At 47.9% G+C, this 25,300-nt stretch overlaps 1 protein-coding gene across 10 annotated transcripts in view; it reads right to left on the bottom strand.

Annotated features, from left to right (window-relative positions):
* Window positions 1-25,300, bottom strand: part of SMARCA2 (SWI/SNF related BAF chromatin remodeling complex subunit ATPase 2) — a 202,724-nt gene that overhangs the window by 66,520 nt on the left and 110,904 nt on the right. For all 10 annotated transcript variants that reach the window (XM_070051411.2, XM_070051409.2, XM_070051401.2 and 7 more), the window contains one exon: window positions 23,812-24,030. In XM_070051411.2, the coding sequence (XP_069907512.2) occupies window positions 23,812-24,030 (219 nt within the window). The remainder of the gene's footprint in view (window positions 1-23,811; window positions 24,031-25,300) is intronic.

Here is a 25,300-nt window from a genome sequence, read left to right as displayed (position 1 = left end):
TTTTCTTTTTTTTATTTTTTATTTTTTATTTTTTTTGACAGGCAGAGTGGACAGTGAGAGAGAGAGACAGAGAGAAAAGTCTTCCCTTGCTGTTGGTTCACCCTCCAATGGCCGCCGCGGCCGGCGCGCTGTGGCCGGCGCACCATGCTGATCCGATGGCAGGAGCCAGGAGCCAGGTGCTTTTCCTGGTCTCCCATGGGGTGCAGGGCCCAAGCACTTGGGCCATCCTCCACTGCACTCCCTGGCCACAGCAGAGAGCTGGCCTGGAAGAGGAGCAACCGGGACAGAATCTGGCACCCCGACTGGGACTAGAACCCCGTGTGCCGGCGCCGCAAGGTGGAGGATTAGCCTAGTGAGCTGCGGCGCCGGCCGTAGAACAGGCATTTTTCAAGAAAGAAATTTCAAATGGCCAGCAGACACATGAAAAAAATGCTCAGGATCACTAGCCATCAGGGAAATGCAAATCAAAACTACAATAAAATTTCACCTCACTCCAGTTAGAATGGTTTTCAGACAGAAATCAACAAACAACAAATGCTGGCGAGGATGTGGGGGAAAAGGTACCCTAATCCAATTGTTAGTGGGAATGTAAACCAGTAAAGCCACTATGGAAGACAGTTTGCAGATACCTCAGAAATTTGAATACAGAACTACCATTATGACACAGCCATTCCACTCCTGGAAATTTACCCAAGGGAAATGAAATCAGTAGAATAGTTATCTGTACCCCCATGCATGTTTTTACAGCTCAATTCACAATAGCTAAGACATGGAATCAATCCAAATGCCCATCAAATGAAGACTAGATAAAGAAATTATGGCCGGCGCCGTGGCTCAATAGGCTAATCCTCCACCTTGCGGCGCCGGCACACCGGGTTCTAGTCCCGGTCGGGGCGCCGGATTCTGTCCCAGTTGCCCCTCTTCCAGGCCAGCTCTCTGCTATGGCCAGGGAGTGCAGTGGAGGATGGCCCAGGTGCTTGGGCCCTGCACCCCATGGGAGACCAGGAAAAGCACCTGGATCCTGGCTCCTGCCAGGATCAGCGCGGTGCGCCGGCTGCAGCGGCGGCCATTGGAGGGTGAACCAACGGCAAAGGAAGACCTTTCTCTCTCTGTCTCTCTCTCTCACTGTCCACTCTGCCTGTCAAAAAAAAAAAAAAAAAAATTATGGGATATGTATACCATGGAATACTACTCAGCAGTTAAAAAAAAAAAAGAAATCCAGTCATTTGCAATAAAATGGATGAAACTGAAAAACATCATACTCAGTGACATAAGCCAGTCCCAAAGGAACAAATACCATATGTTTTCCCTAACTTGTGATAACTAAAGAGCACCTAAAAGGCAATCTGTAGAAGTGAAATGGACACTTTGAGAAGCAAAACAGCCTTTGTCTTGACTGTTGTCTTTTTTTCTCATAATATTGGTTGAACTCTTTACTTAACATATAGTTAATCATATGTTTATAAAGTTAATTGAAAATAGATCTTAGTTTAAAAAAAAGTGGGAATAAGAAAGGGAGAAGGGGGTGGGAGGGCGGACACAGTGGGAAGAATCACCATATTCCTAAAGCTGTGATTATGAAATGCATGCAGTTTATAACTGGAAAGCTGTATAGTTCCACATACTCTCCTACGGACTTACTTCTAAGGGAGTTTAAAAACTTGCCATGGGACCCCAAATCCCCTTAAGGTGGAGTGGCAGAAATAGCATTTTAAGTGTTAAAGTGATTACTTTAACACTTAACAATAGGTAGGATTTAATATCTATTATTAAATATCTATTTAACAATAGATGTCTATTTATAGTTAAATATCTTTTTAATATAGATAGGATTAAGTGCTCATATAAGTAGGACTAAGTGTTTGATAATAATAATAATAGTTATAATTAAAAAGGAGTGAATACTCCAACACTGGAAGCAGTCCATACAGCAGACTCATGGGAGAACAATCACTTGGTATATATACATTATAGAATACTACTCAGCCATAAAAAAGAATGAATTCCTATCTTTTGCAACAAAATGGATGACCTGGAAACCACTATACTTAGTGCAATAAGCCAGTTCCCCCGCCCTCCAGAAAAAAACACACACACAGATACCATATGGTTTTCTAAATCTATGGTAACTAATAAAGTACAAAATATTGTATTATACGTGGGCCAAACTGACAGTTTGAGAAATGATTATTGTTTACAGCCCTTGTCTGTGCTGAGGAGAATGGTGATATTTTTCTTCTATTTGTTGAATTAATCTTATGATTATAATACACTGTAATAATATAATATAATATAATATAATATATTAATATATATTATATACGTATATATTATATATGTATATATAATATTATATATACATATATAATATAATCTTATGATTATAATATGCTGTGGTGTAGCAGGTAAAGCCACTGCCTGCAGTGCAGGCATCCCATATGGGCACCGAAGACCTGGCTGCTTCACTTCCGATCCAGCTCTCTGCTATGCCCTGAGAAAGCAGTGGAAGATGACCCAAGTCCTTGGGCCCCTGCACCCATGTGGGAGACCCAGAAGAAGCTCCTGGCTCCTGGCTTCGGATCGGCACAGCTCCAGCCACTATGGCCAACTGGGGAGTGAACCAGAGGATGGAAGACCTCTCTCTGCCTCTCCTTTTCTCTCTGTATAACTCTTTCAAGTAAATAAATCGTAAAAAAAATATCAAAAAACAAAAAACAAAAAAAACTGAAATGCCATTGTAAAAATTACATGAAAGAATAAGAGGAGGAGGAGGAGGGAGAGTGGTGAGACGTATCACTTTGTTCTTAAATCTGTGTAAATTAAATACATGAAATTTATTCACCTTGCATAAATAAGTTAATCTAAGAATAGAAAAAGGAGGCTAAGGTACCCTTTCATTTATAATACCCCACCTGATCACTCTTGCCCTGGATGTTCAGCATTACTGTAAACACTTTCATTCAGTCTGTTTAATTCTGTTTTGTGTAAGTCTGTCCTTTTTAAAAATACATCTGAATCGCTCATCACCCTGAAATCTCTTTTCCATTTCCTTTTAACAAGTCATCTTAATTAAAACAGCTTCCAAAGGCAGTGAGACTGATGCCTTGCTCACCTGTGGGATCCCAAAATCTAGGTGAAATAAAATCAAGTCTTTACTGTTTTCTCCTCTGCTTTCTCAAAACAACAGAGACACTTGCACAGGGAAGCACACTCACACCTGGCTTCAATGACTACTGTCAAGGGAGGGCTACCCAACTAAACACTGGATAAAATGAAGCCAGAATGGGCCAGCGCCATCGCGCACTAGGTTAATCCTCTGCCTGAGGTGCTGGCATCCCATATGGGCGCCAGGTTCTAGCCCTGGTTGCTCCTCTTCCAATCCGGCTCTCTGCTGTGGCCTGGGAAGGCAGTGGAGGATGGCCGAGTGCTTGGGCCCCTGCACCCACTTAGGAGACCAAGAGGAGGCTACTAGCTCCTGGCTTGGATCAGCACAGCTCCAGCCATTGCGGCCATTTGGGGAGTGAACCAACAGAGGGAAGACCTCTCTGGCTCTCTGTCTGTCACTCTACCTGTCAAATAAATAAATAAATAAAAAGTGAAGATCTTTGCTTTTAGCTTGCCCTGCTCCAGCCAGCCTCTTCAAACTGCCTTTATTTTAAATAACTATACAATCTTCTGTTTTGCTTTAGCCTTGAAAGTTGAATAGCTTTAGGAAGACATTCAAACCTACAGGCAAGAGATTATTCATCGATCTCCCCTTGGCTGGGGAGCCATGTCAACACCCATTAGTGCAAAGGTGGAGCAGTGCCCTCAACTCGTGGAACAAGTGAACAGGACTGCAGGTGGGGCCCTCCCTGGCTTCCCTAGGAACCAAGCCACCTCTTGGCTGGGGAAACTGACCTGTGATGCTAAAATAATAACCCTGGGTCCTGTAGCATGGCAGAAGTCCATGAAAGAGGCCCCTCTCGGAGTAGCCCGGTGGTTAACAGCTTTCCCAGGCCGTCTTCAAAGCCTCTACATGGGTCCTTCCAGGACCAAGATCACTTGTTTCTCAATTGTTGTGAGTTCTTGCACCTTTTCTGGAAGCAGCTAGAATCCATAAGGTAGGAGGAGGCCCACCCAGGGGCAAAGAGGCTGCAAAACTGGGCTATGATTTCCTTTCTCTTATCAACCCCTAGCAGATGTGCATGTTCCAAATACAAAAGGCAAGCAGCCCAACCTTCAATGTTGCTAAAGGAATACACCTGTCATGAACTAAATGTTAACTCCGCAAACCAGACTCCATACCTGTGCGGCTTAGCTCTCCGCCTGAAGCCAGGAGACATAATGGCTCCTTCGAGTCCGTAAGGGAATTAACAAGTGCTGTGTATGTACAGCACCCAGCCCTGTCTGATGCCTAGAAGGGAGGGCAGAGCACAGCTTTTTAGAAGGGCCTGATGTGACTCAAAGGAAGTCCTGGAAATTCTATGGTAGTGATTCCGGACTAAGCATTCAGTCCTGGGAGGGGATATAGTAATGTTTTCCAATATTTTGGCACTAAAAACAAAACCAGATAGGTGAAAAACCAAATTGAGGGGCTGGCACTGTGGTGTAGAAGGTTAAGCCACTGACAGCAGTGCCGACATCCCATTTTGGTGCCAATTTGAGTCCCAACTGCTCCATTTCTGATCCACCTCTCTACTAATGGCCTGGGAAAGCAGTGAAAGCCAGCCCAAGTGCTTGGGCCCCTGTCCCCGTGTGGGAGACCCGAAGGAAGCTCCTAGCTCCTGGCTTTGACTTAGCCCAGCCCCAACCATTGCAGCCATTTGGGGAGTGAACTGGTGGATGGAGGATTCTGTTTTTCAAATAAATAAATACATCTTTTCAAAAAATATTTATCAGAGAAGGAGCCTGAGAGACCCCAACGGCCTGCTTAGGGAGAAGATGCAAAACTATACTTCCACTGGGGAAGGTTTGTGCCCCAAACCTGACCCCTTAACTCTGCAGAATAAAAACAGCCAGTGCTCTGGCACCAAGGGCCCAGGCAGGCAGGCTGCTCTCAGGACCCAGCGGAAGGGTGTGCAAATACAACCACCAAGAGACTGGGCTTGCTGGGCTCCGTGGGCGAGAATACACTGAAGCTGCTACAAAGGAGCTGAGCCTCAGAACATGTTAAAGATAGTCCCCAGTGTAATAGCACCAAAATAACCCAGGGATGTCATCTTTACTCGGCACCTCTTGCAACCTGGATTTACGAAGGTCAGTGAGGCTGCAAGGGATTCCACTTGGTTTTTCACTCTTCTGTATTTTCCACTCAAGCTTTCAGGATGAAGCTATGTCTCCAAGTAAAAACTGATTGCAAACTTTTACATTTGAAAAATACTGATGCTCCAGTTGTTCTGGATGATGGCTATTTAAAAATGCAGAAAGATACAACTAATAAAACAGGCTGCAACCAGCAGATCTATGAAACCAGCTAACATGGCAGCAAATACAAAATACACAAGCAATTCAAAAGTTCATACAAAATGAAATTAAAAGATGAGCTGGGCCGGCGCCGTGGCTCACTAGGCTAATCCTCCGCCTAGCGGCGCCGGTACACCGGGTTCTAGTCCCGGTCGGGGCGCCGGATTCTGTCCCGGTTGCCCCTCTTCCAGGCCAGCTCTCTGCTGTGGCCAGGGAGTGCAGTGGAGGATGGCCCAGGTGCTTGGGCCCTGCACCCCATGGGAGACCAGGAAAAGCACCTGGCTCCTGCCATCGGATCAGTGCGGTGCGCCGGCCGCAGCGTGCCGGCCGCGGCGGCCATTGGAGGGTGAACCAACGGCAAAGGAAGACCTTTCTCTCTGTCTCTCTCTCTCACTGTCCACTCTGCCTGTCAAAAAAAAAAAAAAAAAAAAAAAAAAAAAAGAATATACTCTCGATCCTCTCGATCCTGTGGGGGAAGCAGGATACACAGCAGACTCATAGAATGGCAAATGCCCAAAACAGCACTCCTGCCTCAGAATCAACCCTTGGGGCATTCGGATCTGGCTAAAAGGTCCATGAGAGTCTCACAGGCATGGGAAGCCACGACACGGTGGCAAAAAACAATCTAAATGAAAGATCCAGGTGAACAAGACCCCAGCAGAAGGAACAGGCCATCAAGGAGGGAGGCGCCTTTCTCCGAAGGGAGGAAGGAACCTCCACTGTGATATGGCCTTGACTAAACAAGTTCAGAGTTGGTGAACTCAAGGGGCTTCCATAGCCTAGACAGCTCATAGCAAGAGTCTCGGGTGATTGCTGATGTCATAAATGAGAATGCCAATTGTTAAATCAACAACAGGAGTCACTGAGTACAGGCTCCCCACATAGGATCTCTGTCCTTAATGTGTTTTACTATGAAACTTAAAAACAACACTACTAGTCGAACAATGCCCTATACCTTGTGCGGTTGTGTGAGTGCAGCCTGTTGAAAACCTTGCTTAGTGTATATTAAGTTGACCTTCTGTATATGAAGGTGATTGAAAATGAAACTCCATGAAGGGCGGAATGGGAGAGGGAGTGGGAGAGGGGAGGGCCACGGGAGGGAGGGAGGTTGGGGGGGGAGCCACAACAATACAAAAGTTGCACTTTGTAAATTCACATTTATTGAAAAAAAAACTTATAGGGGGGAAAAGCCATTGTAATTCATAAACTGTACTTTGGAAATTTATATTTATTAAATAAAAGTTTAAAAAAAAGGAAAGAATATACTCTCATCTACCGGATCACTCCCTGATGCCAGCAACAGTGAGATGTCAGGTGCTGTGAACTCAGTGTGTGCCTCCCCCGTGGATAGCAGGGACCCAGCACCTGAGCCATCACCTGCTGCCTCCCGGAGTGCACATTAGCAGGAAGCTGGGATCAGGAGCAGAGCTGGGAGTCAACTCAGGCCCTACTATATGGGATGTGGGTGTCCCAAGCCAAAAACTTACCCACTGCACCAAGTACCTGTCCCCTAAACTGGGTTAATTCTCTTGCAGAACGAACATTTCCCTCAGTGACGCCTCTGGGATGCAGACACCATGATCTGCTGTGCTTCACAACATTCCTCCCCAGACCTTGCAAGGATAAACTCGTACGGTTCTTCAGTTTCCACCAGGGTCTGCTTCCACGACCCCAACGGGTGCCAACAAGCTCAGGTCCCTTCTATAAAATGGCACAGCATTTGTGTATTACCTATGCACATCCTCCCGTATACCTCCAATCATTTCTGCATTACCTGTAATAATGCATTGTAAATTATATGTACATAGCTTTATATTATTATACTGTACTGTTTAATGAGTATGATGAGAAAAACGTAGTCCATACAAGGTCAGTAAAGAGGCTGTTTTTTTCCCGAATATCTTCAATCTGGGGATGGTTGAATCAGCAGATGCAGAACCTGCAGGTGCAGAACCTGTGACTAGGGAAGGCCTATAGTATCATGACATTAGTGTCATAATATTTTTTAAAGTTAAAATGAATCCAAATGGATTTGCTTGTGATAATTTGGGGAAAACCTGTTAAGGTTCCGATGAATAACACTGATCCATTCAGCAACTGTAACATATTCTACTCAGTGGTGTGCAAAAGACGAAGAAGCAGAAGGACAGAAGGCTAGAAAATTCTAAGCCTTGGTCTGTGCACAGCTGCCGACGGCCCCAGCTCCTCTGTGTGAGGACAATGACGTCCCGGGGCAGGCAGGTCATCCCGTCGCTCACTCTAGCACACTGGCATCCTGAGTCTCGTGTCCCAGTAGCACACAGGACTCGGGTCTCCAACTGCTCCGACCAACCAGGGAAGTCCCCGAAACTACTCAGCAGATGAGGTACTGGGCCCGCAGATTTGCTGGGGAACCCTTTGTCTGAGGCTGCCCCGCAGAGACAGAGTCTACCAACAGGGAGAGCAGTCTCTCCTCGGCACCCCTCCGAGGTCTGCTCCCCGACAACCAAGGCTCACAGCTGGAACCAGACCAGGGTAAATTCACTTTATTTTCCCTTGCCTTTCCTCCCCCGAAAGGCAGAGGGGAGACAGGCTATGGTCTCCTGGCTACCCGCACTCCTCACTCCATAACTCCAATGTATAGATAAGGAAACTGAAGCCCTGGGAGGTGAAGTGACTTCCTAGATGAGATGCCACCAAGCAGGACAGTGACAGACACAGAAGCACAGCCCTGACATCCTCATGTCCGATCCCACCCTCCCTCCACCACGTTCTTAGAGCAACTGTGACAAAGAGGAGAGGGCCCACCACTGCCCTTGACAATCTGAGCTCAGCATTCGAGGATGGGCTCATCCAGAGCAGTCTTTCATGAGAGATTCTGCAAGGGCCAAGTGAAGTACATTCGAAACAGCAGCATCACAGGTTAGGAATTTGCTTTCTGCTATAAATGGTGGACACAGTGACCTGAAGTATTGTGTTTCAGCAGGCGCAGCAGAATCAGGCTTTGCCTAAAGCAAAACATCATGGTCTTAGCCACAATTTTTCATGATTCTGACAATTCATTCTTTAGTGGAAAAATAAGAAAGGAATCCATCAAGCCAGCACTGTGGCCCAGTGGGTTAAAGTCCTGGCCTGAAATGCCAGCATCCCATATGGACGCCGGTTCTAGTGCTGGCTGCTCCTCTTCCAATCCAGCTCTCTGCTATGGCCTGGAAAAGCAGTCAAAGATGGCCCAAGTCCTCGGGCCCCTGCACCCACGTGGGAGACCTGGAAGAAGCTCCTGGTTCCTGGCTTCGGATCAGCGCAGCTCTGGCCATTGCGGCCATCTGGGGAGTGAACCAGCAGATGGAAGACCTCTCTGTCTCTACCTCTCTAACTCTTTCAAATAAATAAAATAAATCTTTAAAATAAATAAATAAATAAAATCATTGAAAAGGTTCCAGGGCATTAGACTTGTCAACATGATCAGATGGGGGCCTTCTTGTACAAAACATAAAGGCCAAATTAACGCAGCACTTTAAGTTGCATTAGATACATTCATCCAGTTTTTGCTGGAAAGAAAGGTGAGGTGAGTTGTTCAAGCTGGAAGACAGCGGGGATAAAAAAAATCTGAATTTCGGAGCAATAGTTGAGTAGAAGCAATGGCTGTACCTTTTGTGCATATTTAAATTATCTTCATCAATGTCTTCTCAAATTAGAACACAGCCTTCAAATTCTTGAAAAGCTCAAAAGCACTTTCATGTCAAAACTACATGCCTTTGGAATTCTTTTAAGTGAAAAAAGGAAAAAAAAAAAAACACCTTTACATGAAGACACAGAGGAATGGAATTTAAAAGAAAAGAACGCCAACAATTTCTACCTTGACCTGTACTAGGAGAAAAATAAACCCACAGGATTCTGCAGACTTTGCCAGATGATACGGACTGCAACCAGACCTCCTCCCTCCCAGGCCTGGTCTCTGCACAGGACACTCAGTCACCCAGACTTGCAGAGTGCTTACTATTAGCTCCAGGTACTGGGATATAGCCGTGGAGAAGACGAACAAGGGGCCCCACCTTCTCCAAGCTTAATATCACTGCAAAGAGGCAGTGATGTAACCTCTAGATAGTGGCAACCTCCATGAAGAAAAGTAACATAGGTTACATGACAGTTATTGGCAGGGGTTGGCTATATCACAGCAGGTGGCCAGAAAGGGTCTTTTGGAAAGAGCTCAGTAGGAGGAGGAGCACAGTGTAAGGAGCCAGCCATAGGAAGCTCTGAGACACAGGCTTCCAGAAGCAAGTGCAAACTCCCACGGGGCATCCATGCAGAGGGTAGATGACTACGGCCTTGCAGACTGATAATGTGCTTAGATCTAGCTGCACTGATCATGGGAGGCTGCTGAAGGGTTTTGTGCAGAGGTAAGGATCAGAGCTGGTGTTGGTTTGGGAAAGCCCCTTCTGGGTTCCCTGGGTGGCCACCTCACACATTGTGAACAAAGAGGAAAGCTTCCCTCCAAAATGCCAGCCACCTGCAAATGTCACCTGTCCAGATCCTCAGTATGTCAGCAGCTCAATACCTGACCCTCTTCCTCTTTCGCCAAAGGAGAACCAATGTGCCGCACGTAGTTCTCCTTTTGGAGCCAGGCAGGATTGGCAGAAACCACTCAAGCACAGGTGCTGCTGTTAGAAATGCAAAACTCTCCCAGCAGCAGCCAGGGAGAGGACCCCAGTTGCTTCCCTTGTCTGGAGGCCCTGGCCTGCTCTGTGAGTCTGGGGACACGGGGAGGGCACACTGTAAATAATGCTCCCAAAAGGAGGACACTAAAACTCTAGCACGAAGAATGTGTACTGCTTAAACTCTGGCGATCTCCTCAACAGTGACAAACCCTACAACTTAAGAGTTTCACTACCAGTGTTAATCCAGACCAACTCCCATCTGTGTATACTTGGAGCCCTGCTCTTGACAAGCTCTTCAAGGTGGCCAACTGCAAGATCATCTCTGCAAACATCTCACACTGGCTCTTCAATGCACTAATAATATGGACTATAACCAATCGAAACAACATCTCCCCAGCGTAAGCACAATGTGGGGTCCAATCTATGTTCTATCAATGGCTGTTGGACTGAATCAAGGGACCTACTGATAAAAAAGAAGAGGGTGATCACTATGAAAACCACAGGAAAAGGAACAAGCAGCTTTATAAATTTGGCGGGTTTACGTGAGGTAAGTGACAGGGGCCCCCGCAAATCAAAGACAAAGCAACCCAACCCATGTCTTGGATGGTTCAGGATGCTCACAAAAAACGCTGGATGGCTAATGTGATGGTTAACTTAGGCGTCAACTGGACAGGGCTAAGGAATGCCCAGATGGCTGGGGACACACTCTTTTGGGGTGAGTTTACCAGAGGGTGATTCTGGAAGAGATAAGTAGTTGCATCAGTAGAATGAGGAAAGAGAGTCTGCCTTCATTACTGGGGATGGAGAGAGGAGGACATCCTCCAATCCACTGAGGGGCAAAATACAGTAAAACAGCAGACACAAGGCAAGCTCCTCCTCTCTCTTCTCAAGCTGTGACGTCCACCTTCTCCTGTATTCAGATACTGGTGCTTCTGTGTCTTTGGCCTTAGATGTGTGGGACTTAGTCCAGCGGTGGCCCCTGCCCAGGTTCTCAGGCCTTCAGATGGGGACCACCTGCATCACTGGCTCTCCTGGATCTTCAGCTGGCAGACCTATTCATGAAACTTCCTGGCCCCGAAAATCATGAGCGCCTATTCCCAACATACAAGTCCTTGTACAGACCAACCAGTGTGCATGAATTCCAAAAGGTGTTTTGCACCAAAGCAAACAAGTCTTTTCATTCCATTTCCCATGAACCTTCTGAAGCACATCCATGGGTCCATAAGAGGAGCCTGGTTCAGTTTCTCTGAGAACCTTGACTAATATTGATTACAGAAATTTCTCTCTCACAGATCTGGAAGCTCCAAGTCCAGGCACAGAGTGCAGCACAGTTAGGTCCTGGGGAGGGCCCTCTTCCAGCTTGCACACTGCCAAGTTCTTGCTCTGTCCTCACGAGGCAGGAAGAGGACTAGAGAGTTCTCTGGAGTATCTTCTCCAGGGCTCCATTTTCAGGAACTCATCCCCTCCCAAAGAACCCCACCTCTTAATACCATTGCCTCAGGGGTTAGGATTTCAGTGCAAGGATTCTGCGTGGGCCCAGTGTTGCAGCATACAAGGTTTAGCTACCATTTGTGATGCCAGCATCCCTGCTGCTAATGCACACGGGAAGGCAATAGAAAATCTGGTCCAACTGCTGGCACCCCTACCACCCACGTGGGACACCTGGAGGCAGCTTCTGGCTCCCAACCTGGCCCAGCCCTGACTGGTGTAGGGCATGTGGGAAGTGAACCAGTGGACAGAAGACCCCTCTCCCTCTCCCTGTCCCTCTCCTCCCTCTGTCACTCTGCCTTTTGAATAAATATTTAAAAAAAAATAACGTTTCGAGGGGCTACAAACATCCAGCCCATAATAATGCAGAAGGGTCAAGCAGGTGTAAAGGTACCTACTTACTAACCCCAGGGTTACTCCTACAGGAATGGAGGGTTTAGGGAAAGACAAACAAGAGGGTTAACAGAGGAGTATGCACAGCTTGGCAGAGAGGAAGCGTGTAAGCCTGACAGCAGGTCCTACAACACATTCAGCCTGTTAACACAGCATCTGCATGCAATTCCATCAAGAGGTGGGAAGGGCATTACCTGATCCCTCAGTTTACCTTTCTCCTATCATTCCAAACTTTCTCTTTAAGACACACAACCTATTTTTTGCCTCTTTTCCAGTAACACCCTAGCATTTTCCTGAAGCAGTTTAATATTCTAAATAGCAAATATAAATATTGACTCTTCCTTACATTCCAGGTTCTATGTTTTACACACACACAAACCTTAGGATACCCTATCTAGCAGGTGCTAGGATCTCCCCCGTTTTCAAGGGGACAACAAAGCTCTACAAGGGCACACATGTTAGAAGTTAACAGAGCTCAGCTGGAGCTGGGATTTGAACACTTGGTTCATCAGATTCCAAGGCTTATTATGCTCTCAACCACCATCCTAAATTACCCAGAGACAGCCATCAGAAGTCAAATTTCTGGGGTGAGCATTTTGGGTAGCAGGTTAAAATGCCACTTAAGATGCTGGCATCCCATATTTGAGTGCCGGGTTCCTCCTCTTCCAATTCACCTTCCTTCTTAACACGAACCCTGGGAGGCAGCAGATGATGGCTCAAGTGCTTTGGTCCCTGCCACCCACATGGGAGACCCGGATGGCCTGGCCTTGCTCTGGTTGTTGTGGTCATTTTGGGAAGTAAACCAACAGATGGAAGATCTCCATCACTCTGCCTTTCAAATAAAATGAAAATGAATAAAAATTAAAAATCTAGAAGTCATCCTTAATTTCTGGATGCACACTCAGGCACGGGGAGGAGGTCGCCACCCGGCCCTGTCTCTACCAAATTCCACAGGGCTTTCCTCCAGCCCCACTCCATGGATGCAGAAGTTCTTCATTGAACCTCACCAACCAAAAAGATAATAACAAAGTGAAAACACACAGGGTAGGGTGGGCGTTTGGCAAAGGGGCTAAGATGTGCACGGGATGCCCACGTCCCCTGCTGGAGAGCACCTGGGTTCTGGAGTGCTAGCTTTGCTTCGGACTCCAGCTTCTTGCAAATGTGTCCCTTGGGAACCAGCAAGTGATGGCCCAAGTGCTTGGGCCTAACAGACCCTAAAGGCATTCCTGGCTACTGGCTTTGACCTGGCCCAGCCACAGTTGCTGGGGATATTTGGGGAGTGAACCAGCAGATGGACGACATCTTTCCCTCTGTTTCTCTCTCAATGCCTTTCAATTAAAGATAAATAACAAATTTTTAAAAAAGGTATAGGGATAAAAACAAAACTTTATTTCAAAAAAAGACTTATTCCCCAAACTACTTATTTCTTTACTGTAGTTTGATCTATTGAATGATCGATCATGTGAGCTTACTAGGTGAGCATCCTTAGCATTTATTTGTAAGCCAGACCCAATTTTTCATGGTTTCTTTCAATGGTTGAGTTTGATTTCAGAGCTGAATCCTGATTTCTAAGGAACAAATTCAAGACCAGAAATTCCAGGCATCGAAGCTTTAAAAATCAGTGGAGGCCAGTGTTGTGGTACAATGGGTTAAGCTGCTATCTACAGCACAAGCATCCCATATGGGCACTGGTTTGAGTCCTAGCTGCTCCACTTCCGATCCAGCTCCCTGCTAATGTGCCTGGGAAGGCAGTGGAAGATGGCCTAAGTGTTTGGGCACCTGCTCCCACATGGGAGACCCAGAAAAAGCTCCTGGTTCCTGTGTTTGGCCTGGCCCAGCTCTGGCCATTGCAGCCATCTGAGGAGTGAACCAGTGGATGGAAGATATCTCTCTCTCTTTCACCATTTCTCCCTCTCTTTGTGTACCTCTGACTTTCAACTAAAATAAAAACAAAAAATTTTAAAAATCAATCAAAACAAGTCTCTCTTGCTTGTGAACCTCTACTACTTACCTTCATCGGCTGTCTGCAAATTACTTCCTCCACTTAACTGACCCTACTGAATTCTGAGAAAAGGGAAGACATTAGGGTCTAGTTGCTGCTGAAGCTATCTAGTCAGTGGATGGAGGGATAAAAGAAAAACTTTAGAATGCTACTAAAATTCTACTACCAGGGCTGTCAAGTATTTCCCCCACACAATTCATACCTCTTGCTACTATTCATTAATTTAGTACTTCCATCCTAACTACCATATTAGAGAATCTGGAACTTGGCAAAACCCACATCTATTTTCTAGGGCCTTAGCTCTCCCTTGTGTATAAAAACGGAAATGCAGCTTGCTGGAAAATTTTGCCCCAGTAAATCTGAGAGCCGGATTTTAAGGGCCGACAGGCCATTTGACAGCAGGAAAAACGTCCGCTTCTTCAAGCTGTCTCATGTCGTTTAACAAAAGGCAAGGAGAGATTATTAAAGTGGCAAAACAAAAGCAGTACAGTGTGCTGTAGAAAGAAGATCCAACGAAGGCCTCGCCAGGATCAGATCAAGTATTTTAGGAGAAAAGTCCATCTCCCAGAATCACTAATGCTCTCAGCTGCAATGTGGCCAAGAGATTCCAATCTATCTCTGGTCTCAGGTTGAATCATACTGAATTCAGCCCAAACAGAAGAGATGCTATCTCGTTTCACAGATTTCCACAGAGAGGAAGATGCACAGCTTATTTCTTCAGACCTTTGTTTCTCATTCTTTGTTTCCACTGGAATTTCAAGTATTTTCCTTGAAACCCCAATTTCTTTCGCCTTTCTATGTGCCCCAGTCGTTTGTCAATTCCCCACGCATTCGTCACCCTTTTTCTGGGTAGCGTTTCACAGTGGCTGCCTGTGATGGCAGCCCAACCGAGGGGGCTTCCTCTGCATCTGCAGCAGAGTCCCTCCGCATGGGGCATGTTTTATTACCCCCTCCCCCAACGTGTTTCAATTTTTGGATTATATATTGGCATTGCTTTAAAGGAGGGGCGTGGGAGGAAGCAAGAAATAGGAAAGGAAGAGAAGGGATCTTCCATCTTCTGGTTCATCGCCAAATGGCTTGTGACGGCCAGGCTGGGCCAGGCTGAAACCAGCAGGCAGGAAGTCAACGCAGGTCTCCACAGGTACTCCAGGGACCTAAGCACCTGCGCGATCACTTGCTGGTCCCCAGGGTGTGCACCAACAAGGAGCCAGAATGAGAGGAAGAGCTGGGACATGGATCCAGACACTCTGAGATGGGATGTGAGTATCCCGCGTGATACCTTAAGCACTGCACTCAACACCCACACCACCCACTCCACTGCCATGCATTTCCAAGGTCTCTTGTCTCTGCCCCCCCACCCCGCCAACTCTGAGCTTTTTGGAGGAAATCCTTTCTGTGGCCAGGAGACATGATTGTGGGAACCCCAATAAGGCACATAAATCCTGGGAAGCTCAAGCTGTCACCTGGTGATAGACTGGTCGAAGAAGAAGAAAATGGTACTTGGTCTTTCCGAAACAAGTTCCCTTTTCGAACCCTCCTGCTTCTGAAAGTAAGTGCGCCTGCCTCTCGGTCACCGCGTCATTCACACGCAGTGCCTGACAACAGAGAAGTGTCCTGCACTCATGCAGGATGCCCCAGGCAGCTCCCACACACTCACCCTGCACCCAGATGCACAGGGCATTGTCCTTCCTCACTGCCAGAGCCTGTGCACTTTGCCCAAAGCAGCACTCATAGCCAGGACCCCAGGCAAGACACATGGTATCGCAGAAGGGTAGACAGAAAGGCCAGCCAAGAAGATGCACTTTCTTAAAAAAAAAAATTAAAAAAAAAGAGAGAGAGAGAGGAGAGAGATTGATTTGAAAGCCAGAGAGAAAGGGAGACAGAGAGAGAGAGAGAGAGAGAGAGACAGATATCCTCCATCTTTCCATCTATCTGCTGGTTCACTCCCCAGATGGCTGCAAGGGCCAGCATGAGGACAAGAGGAAGCCAGGAGTCGGAAACCTCAACCAGTTCTCCCACATGACTGGAAGGGGCCTAAACACTTGGGCCACCCTCTGCTGCTTTTGCTAGGCGATCAGCAGGGAGCCGAATTCAAAGTGGAGCAGCAGTAACACAAACCAGCACCATATGGGGTGCCAGAGTGTCCGGCAGTGGCTTTACCCACTCTGCCACAATGCTGGTGCCAAGAAGAGGGACTTTGTCAACTATGGTTTCAGGACACCAGATCCACTGTGAGCTAAAGGCACGCTCTCCCAAGTTCCTTCTCTGCATGCAGCTTGCAATTACATATTACACAGAGCACATAATCTAGATTGCATTCCAATTATCTTCAAGTGCCGTGGGGGCAAAAATCACTCAGTCAGCAATTAAAGAAATTTGGGGATCTCACTAAGTGTTTTCAGGAAGGGAAGGATTCGGCAGTTGGCACAAGGACCAAAGGAACAGGAAGAGCAGCAGAACAAGGCATTCCAGAAATCACTCTCAAGCCTGCACGTTAGCTTTGCAGTCACCCCCGATCTGCGCAATCACTCCTGCCTCAATCATGAGGGCTGCGGTACCGGGCTTGAAATCAGTGCACACGTGGCTGAAGCTAAACCCCAAACCCTGGCCCACTGGGCTCAGCAGAAGGCTCTTGCCCACATAGGTAGATGGAACACCCGCTCTTGCACATATAGAAACAAAGATATTTTGGCCGGCACCACAGCTCACTTGGCTAATGCCTGCAGTGCCGGCACCCCGGGTTCTAGTCCCGGTCGGGGCGCTGGATTCTGTCCCAGTTGCTCCTCTTCCAGTCCAGCTCTCTGCTGTGGCCCAGGAGGGCAGTGGAGGATGGCCCAGGTACTCGGGCCCTGCACCTGCATGGGAGACCAGGAGGAAGCACCTGGCTCCTGGCTTCGAGTCAGCGCAGCACGGGCCGTAGTGGCCATTTGGGGAGTGAACCATCAGAAGGAAGACCTTTCTCTCTGTCCATCTCTCACTGTCTAAACTCTGCCTGTCAAAAAAAAAAAAAAAAAAAGATATTTTTGCAAGAAATGATCAAGATGAGCCAGTTATTGTGTGTGTGCAAAGGCGCACATATATAACAATACAGCACTGCTATCACCATGGGCACTGCACAGTAAAGCCATAAAAGAGGAAGAGGATATTTTCAGACTACGATAATGTTCTCCTCCACGTTTTCCAAGGGGGCCACGCCCTGTTCCGGAGAATGACCTGAGAAGGATCAGGAGGAAGCTGGCCTGCAAAGACACAGCAAGGAGAGGTCACGCCTTCAGCTCTCAAAATGGGATTGTGACACTCCAGTCAGACAGCAATCGACATCACGCTTCAGGAACAGGAGCGCCCCTGGTTCCCAGGCTCATCACAATCAAAGCCACGACTCATGGATGGGCATCCTCTGAACGGCAGGAGAAGCCACAGTGCACAGCCCTCTGCCCAAGGCATAGAGGAAGTTGATGTGTGACAGGAAGTGGGGTGGAGAGAAAAGGAAGCAAGAGGAGAGAGGTGAGAGGCCAGGCCTCAGAACACTGCTACCTGCTGTACACCAAAGACCTGTCTGGTCTTGGTCCCGAGTTGCGGGTATGGAGTTTCTGCATCTCCCGACATTCAGTGAATGACAGGTAGCTCCCTGGTACATTAATGAGGTGACCTGTCCTGTACCCCTACCTGACTTCCATTGAGGGACAGGGGGGTGATCATTAGCAAAGACCATTCCTGGGACTGGCGCTGTGGCGTAGCAGGTAAAGCCACTGCCTGCAGTGCTGGCATCCCATATGGGCACCGGTTCTAGTCCCGGCTGCTCCACTACTGATCCAGCTCTCTGCTGTGGCCTGGGAAAGCAGTAGAAGATGGTCCAAGTCCTCGGGCCCCTGCACCCTTGTAGGAGAGCTGGAAGACGCTCCTGGCTTCGGATTGGTGCAGCTCTGGCCGTTGTAGCCATCTGGGGAGTGAACCAGCGGATGGAAGACCTCTCTCTCTCTCTGCCTCTCTGTAACTTTTTTTTTTTTTAAAGATTTATTTGAAAAGCAAAGGAAGACCACTCTAGTGTTTAGGGTTGGAACTGTGAGCCGGCCTGACCTCCAGGGGGAGCAGGGTGGGTAGAGATGGAATTCAAGCAATCATGCCTTCATGAGGAAACCCTAACACCAACTGGACATCTGAGCTCAGCGGACATCCTGGCTGGGATCACAATGATGTGCTGGGAGCAACGTGCCCCGATTCCAAGAGGGGAGGGCAAGGGAGCTCTGAGCTGCCCCCAGACACCACCCGTGCTCCTCTACATTGGGCAGGTCCCACCGATTTAAACACTTGATTGTAAAACTGTTCTTACAATGATCACTTTTCTGGATTCTGCTAAATTCTTGAACTAGCAAATTACTGAACCCAAAGCATTCATGGGCACCCCTAAACTGAAAGAGAATCCCAAGTGTAGGGGCCTAGGGATCCACAAAGTGTGGCTGGGCTCTGGTTGGGGGACTGTGCCCTTGAACAAGTGAGGCCGGTGCCAGAACCTGCATCTGTGGTTGAGATGGAATACTGCTCTGTTAGGGTCTAAGCCTGGGGGTGGGACAGAGGAGGGGGCAGGCAAGTGAGACACTGAAGATGCTCACCAGTGCATTAACTAGGATGCCAACGAAGCTGAAGTCTCGGGCATCTCACTTCCATGGCTCCTGGGATGTCATCGCACTACGTGCTCATACTTTGATAAATTTGCAAATACAAGACTGAAATTTTATTTATTTATTTTTAAATTTTATTTGCAAGAGAGCGTTCCCATCCACTGGCTTACTGCCCAAATGCACACGAGGCCCAGGGCCAAAGCCGGGAACTCAATCCAGGTCTCCCAATCACCTGAGAGATGCATCACTTGGCGCCTCCCAACGTCCGCGCCAGCAGGGAGACAGAGTCAGGAGGTGGAGCCAGGAATGAAACCCAGGTACTCTGCTGTGGGACATGCACATCCTAACTGCTAAGCTAATGACATTTCCCTCCCGCCTGTTCTGAAAGAGCTCCAGGGCGGGCTTGACTACCCTCTGGTGGTGACTTGGAGCATGCTGGAGAAGGGGCCAGTTCACCGACCCTGCTTGTTCTAGCACATCCTGGAAAAAGCAGCCAAGAATCTGCAGACTCCCCCACAGGCCACAGCAGAGCTCGAAGCACTGGGAGGCCAGAGCGGCCGGGGGATTTAATGCAACAGAATGCAGGATGGCTTCTGGGCAACAGCCACAGCCAGGGCCCCCAGACGTCAACAGCACATGCTGTCAGAGTCTCCAAGAATGTGAGACGGGACCGGCTGTATGTCAAGACATCCGCAGCCCCACACCGAGACCAACGGGAATCCACGGGGGAGAAGAACGAGGGCACCCACCCCTACGGCTGGGCTGAAACACCGGCTTCTACCCTGATGCAGATGGGATGGAAGGCCCAGGAGGAAAGAGAAATAGCCTTCAGTGAAGTGGGTGTTGAGCCGACTCCCCCAAAACACACAGTCAGCTCGAGACTGGCTAATAGCAATGCCAATTAAAAGGTACCTCAATGGAAACAGAGATATCAAAATTGAACTGGCTTTGAAACTGCAATTATATATATATATATATATATATATATATATATATATATATATCTCCTCCAATTAAACAGACTATCTAAAGACCCTGTTGGGGGGGGGGGGGCTGGCGCTGTGGTACAGTGGGTAAAGCCGCCGCCTGCAGTGTCGGCATCCCATATGGGCGCTGGTTTGTGTCCCCGCTGCTCCACTTCAATCCAGCTCTCTTCTATGGCCTGGGGAAGTGGAAGATGGCCCAAGCCTTTAGGCCTCCATACCCATGTGGGAGACCCAGAAGAAGCTCCTGGCTTCAGATTGGTACAGCTCCAGCTGTTGCAGGCATCTGGGAAGTGACCCAGCAGATGGAAGACCTCTCGCTCTATCTCTGCCTCTCCTTCTCTCTCTCTGTAACTCCAATTTTCAAATAAATAAATCTTAAAAAAAAAAAAAAAAGGCCCTGTGGGAATCTTCGGCATACTACGATTACCAAATAAAATCTGATAATATGAGGGTGGGTGTGTCAACAAGTTCATGGACAAACGGAATGATAACGTAAGTGTATTTTGGTGTGAAAAATGTTGAAACACGGAATTTTCCCTAACACGCATTTACCATGAGCTTTTTGGAGACCCCACGTGTGATTTCCTCAGCAAGGGGCTGAATCACTGAAATTCAACCCCAGGGTGCTAACGCAGAGATTCTAGGTACTCACTGACACCTTGCCTTCCTGTGCTCACAGCCGGACCGCATTTCTCTCTCTCCTTGACAATGCAGCGGTCCCACAGCTGAGGACGGAGTGTCACTTGTGAGGAGGGAGGTGGCTGAGCCTGGATGGCTGCGTGATGCCCCCCTCGTGAAGAACGGCCCTCATCAACCAGAAACTCTCACTCCTGGGGAGTGCAAGGTAAGCCTTCCTGTGTTTGGATGGGGCATGTTCAGGTCCATCAGCTGCAGGGGTGAACGGTGCCCCCGTCTGCTCTGTCACACAACCACCCAGTGCTATTTCAACTGGGCAATCACTGACCACTTAACTATTTGCACACAGAGGTTCTAAGTTCTCACAAGAAATAGATCCAGCCTACCGAGGAGTCAGGAAATCAGGCAGGCTGGCAACTACCAAGAACATCAGGCAACTGGATCTGAGCCGTGACAGAGGGTGAGCACCGCGCAGAGTGCGATGATTAGCATTGATCTGTGAAGGCGCCACAGAGGAGGTGGCAACTGACTCGGGCTTCCAGGGTGACGAAGTTCAAAAGAAAGCGTAGGGTAGGGAGGTTCATCCCGGGCTGAACGTGAGTCAAACATTGTACCCGTGGCGCTGGGATGCTCAGGGCAAGAAGCAATATTGATCCACCCCAGGAAACAGTCCGGCCGGCAAGCAGTAGCCACAGGGCAAGAAGACTGTGTTCAAAGGGAGGAAGAACTGACAATCAGGACTGGCCATGAACAGACAAAAAGATTGTGTGTTTCCTTTTAGGGGTGGCCAGCTTCTTGGCAGGGGCCTGCAGAGAATGTGATTTAAGTGCAGGATGGGCAGGGCTGCATTGGGCTGCCTTCCAACTCTGGGATTCTATGGATCTTCGACGCCTCTGCCAAGCAGGCTTTTTGCAACACTGCCAGCAAACAGAAGAATTATTTCAGCCCTGTTACAGCATTTCTTACATGGCAGTGCTGGCCATACTCCCTTCGGAGGCTGGCTTCACTCAGTGCGCTCAGTCTTCTAGAAGCTGGGAGAGGACATCTGTTCATATCTGGGGCCGTGAGAACCCCTCAGATGCCACCCTACTGTCAACAAAGCCCCCAAGTAGGCTGGCATTAAACAAGGATCACGGTTAGAGAACAAGGAAACAAGTAGCAATAAGTGCCTACTGGTAAAGCGCAGGCCAAGGACCACTCTGCGTCAGCTGCATGTCCCAGTTCAATACCAAATATGGTCATGGAGTTTTCAGAAAGATGAGACTCCACAGACATGCATTTCAACAAAGCTGCCCTGACAACAGTGTTGTCCTGGTGGAGGACTGAGTGTGTTAGCAGACACCTTAGAGTTGAAATTACAAACATTACCTTTCTACAGTGTACTTTCATAAAACAAACTGGTTTTCCATTGCCAAGCATGCATGCTACAGATAAAAAGAAGTCTCGTAGACACACTAAGGGGAGAGACGCTGTCCTAACACTCGGTGAGCAGGTCCTCACTTCCCACTTGCAAAATTATGCTTCCAGTTTCTCAGAGCCCCAGTGAGCATCTTCCATATGTGAGGCACTAGGCTAGTCGCTGGTGATACAAACTGAACCAAAGAGAAAAACATCGAGTGCCTTCAACTTGAAAGCTTCCTGAGATTCATCATGCTGGGGCTGGCATTGTGGTATAACGGGTGAAGCTGCTGCCCGCAGTGCCAGCATCCCATATGGGCGCTGGTTCAAATCCTGGGTGCTCAGCTTCCTACCCAGCTCTTTGCTAATGCACCCGGGAAAGCAGAGGAGGAAGGCCGCAGCCCCTGCCACCCACACGGGAAATCTGGATGAAGCTCTTGACTCTTGGCTTTGGCCTGGCTCAGCCCTGGCCGTTGGGGCCATTTTGAGAGTGACCCAACAGACAGAGGATCTCTCTCTCCCTTTCTCCCTCTCCCTCTCTCTCTATGTAACTCCACCTTTCAAATAAATAAGTCTTTTTCTTAAAAGATTCTCAATGGTATTTTTATTAAGAACATTCTCAATGATTACACAAAAAAGAAGAAGATACGTTCAGCTACATTCTTGTTCAATAAACAGGGTTTGGAGATTACACATATCAAAAGATTGGCTTTAAACTATTGGCCTGGATTATGGTTGTTTCACCTCTGGTAATAACACTGCAGGTTCTTAATTTATTGCTTAAATAAAAGACAAAGGGAACAGAAATTTCCCAAGCTCAGAGAAGAATATGAAAAATCTTAAAAAAAAAAACACTCTTCACATTATTCACAGGACTACAACCTCCATAGTACAACAAAGGGAATTTTTACAGCTACACTCTGAGGACACTGGAACGTGTGACTGGGCATGACAGCCATAGGAAACTTAGGTTTTATATGCACTTCTCCAGCCATAAATATGAGGGATGCTTTGTCAGTCTCTCTCTTGTTTCAGCATCCCAGGGACTTCAATCTTTCTGAAATTCAAGTCACATCTCTCTCATCACATAACACCATCCTGAGTGGCACCAGGACAACCAAGTTCAAAATCCTTCCGACTGCCTTTCCAGTTAACCACCTCCTTCAACCTGGGCCCTCAAATCCACAAGGCACAAAGCTCGCGGACCGCTCTATCTGATGAAAGGAACAGCTCTCGACACCACCAGCTTCTGTTTTGCGCGATTTTTATCCAACGCCACTTCCCATTTCCAGCATGCAGTTTCTGGAGTGCGTGTCCCAGGCTGTTCTGCCCATGTGGGTACTGAGTCCGCGCCCAACAATGGGAAGCAGAGCTACACCTACAAATGACAGATCCACACTGGCCCCGACAGTCCCACACCAGGACCACCATGAGCAGCCTGCTTTCCAAGGAAGATAACAAGACTTCAACCCGCAGTCAAAACAAGAAGTCGCTATTTCTGAAGGGAAAAGGAAGACAAGACAGACAAGCTCCAGAACAGCATTTCCGACCATGAAGCACCTGCGTCCCAGGCTCCAGTCTGCCTGCCAAGGACAGGAGTTCCAAGCCGAAGTCCAGCACCCGCCTGTGTCAGCACCCATGGGTTCCGCCCGTTCTGCCCAGTTGGGCCTCCCAGCTAGTCCCCCAACTTCCCTGCACCTCCATCTCTTTCATCAAACCTACAGAAAACCAAGGGCAGATTCCTGCTGTAAATGGGCCACGGGTCTACGAGGTAACAACGCAGCTCCCGCACGCTGCCGCTGATCCTTGAATTTTCTCCGCAGCCCTCACAGAAACCCGGATCGAAGACCATGAAACGAGGGGGTACAATTACAAAGACCTCGGAGGTCCCCTTGCACATTTGTGAGTCTCATTCTGAGAGTGAGGCGTGACCAGGCTATTGGTCGTAAAACGCTAGCGGGTCTCCGAGCTCTAATAATCTGTGCTGCCCTTGGCCAATTCCGCTCCAGCAAAAAGTGCTTCAAAATATTTGCTCCAAGCTCTGCCTTCAGTTATGCAATGCTTCCAACATGCCTCCAGCATGACGCTCTCTTCCACGTCCACGAGCCCCTTCCCTTTCTAGACAATTCCAGCACAAGGCTGCTGACGCGACCAAGCCAGCACCAACACTCCACCTTTCAAGGGGAGCTTAAGAAAGCCACACCTACCCTGAGCCACTGCTTCTCCGTGAGGGCGTCACTGTAGTCCACGTCGCGGCGCTGCCGGGACCCCCTACCAAATATCTTCTCCTCCTCCTCTTCGCATGTAAGCCTCTCCACCTCGGCATCATCCTTGATAATCCAGGAGGGCAGCTCATCTTCCTCCATCAAGCGGGGCTTGCGCTTGGGATTCCTTGCGTCCTCCCTCCGCCGGTCCATGTCCATGCGCTGGGGACAGTAAGCAGAGTGTCACCAACGGGAAAGGGACCTTGCACGGCAATACAGGCTTTCTAGGACACACGTGGGGTCTTCAAAAAGTTCATGGAAAATGCATATTATGAAGAACTATGCAGAAGTTTCGAAAAATGTTTTTTGGCACCAACATTACCCAATCCCTTAATTCCATTTCACATGAACTTTTTAAATTCCCCTTGTACAAGTTTCATAAGTCATTGTGTATGGCTGCATGGTGCCTCTTGATCTGCCTCATCCTAGCTGACTTGTTCTAGCTCATCCCTAAAGTACGGTGCCAGTGGAAGGATCCTACCAAGTAAAATCCCCTCCCATCCTCTGTACCCATCTGGGAAATGCATTTATGCACTGCAACAGATACTCTTTCAGAATTGCTTTTTTTGGTCTATGCGGGTGCAAAGCAAGCTTCCCCTTAAGTAATGGTGAAAAAGTTTAAATTGGGTCTGCATTTAATAAATATGACCCTTAGGCATACAGCTTGTTGCTTCCCTGGAATGAATGTTATATATGGAGCATACAAAGTAGGAAGTGCAGTAAGAAAATTTCCTCTTAGGGGGCTGGTGTTCTGGCATGTAGCTAGTTTAAAGTCTTGGCCTACAATGCTGACATCCCGAATGGGTGCCAGTTTGTGTCCCAGCTGCCCCACTTCTGATCCAGTTCCCTGCTAACAGCTTGGGAAGAGCAGCAGAAGATGGTCCAAGTGTTTGGGCCCCTACCACCCATGTGGGAGACCCGGGTGAAGCTCACAGCTTCAGCCTGGCCCAGCGCTGTCCACTGCAGCCATCTGGAGAGTGATCCAGCAGACAGATCTCTTTCTCTCTCTCCTCCTCTCTCTGTTTCTCCGTCTCTATCTATCCCTCTCTGTACTTTTGAGTTTCAAAATAAGTCTTTTGAAAAAACCAAAAATTTCCTTTTATTAATAGGCCTTGTACTGTTAATAACCTGAAAAAAAGAAAAAAAAAACAGCAACAGTCACTACAGAAGAGACACACAGCTGGACACATAGACAGGATGTACAGTTTGAGTAGCCAACTGCCATGAATGCACTCAATTTTTTCATGCACCATGGGCACCATGAGAGGAACACTCTGAAATGCTTTTGTCTTTTAAGCAGGTCGCTCTTAGGAACATATTATGCCACGGAGAGTCAGCACTCAGAGAAAACCTTCCTTGACTGACTGAGCTGTAAGTGAAAAGGCTTCCTATCACCACCTTCAAAATGCCCACATCCCCACCTCCTGCTCTC

Source organism: Oryctolagus cuniculus, chromosome 1, assembly GCF_051225735.1.
Source record: "Oryctolagus cuniculus isolate XC-2025 breed Fujian yellow rabbit chromosome 1, ASM5122573v1, whole genome shotgun sequence".
Taxonomy (NCBI): domain Eukaryota; kingdom Metazoa; phylum Chordata; class Mammalia; order Lagomorpha; family Leporidae; genus Oryctolagus; species Oryctolagus cuniculus.
Note: the sequence above shows the minus strand (reverse complement) of the source record. Positions and strands in the feature narration are given on the sequence as shown.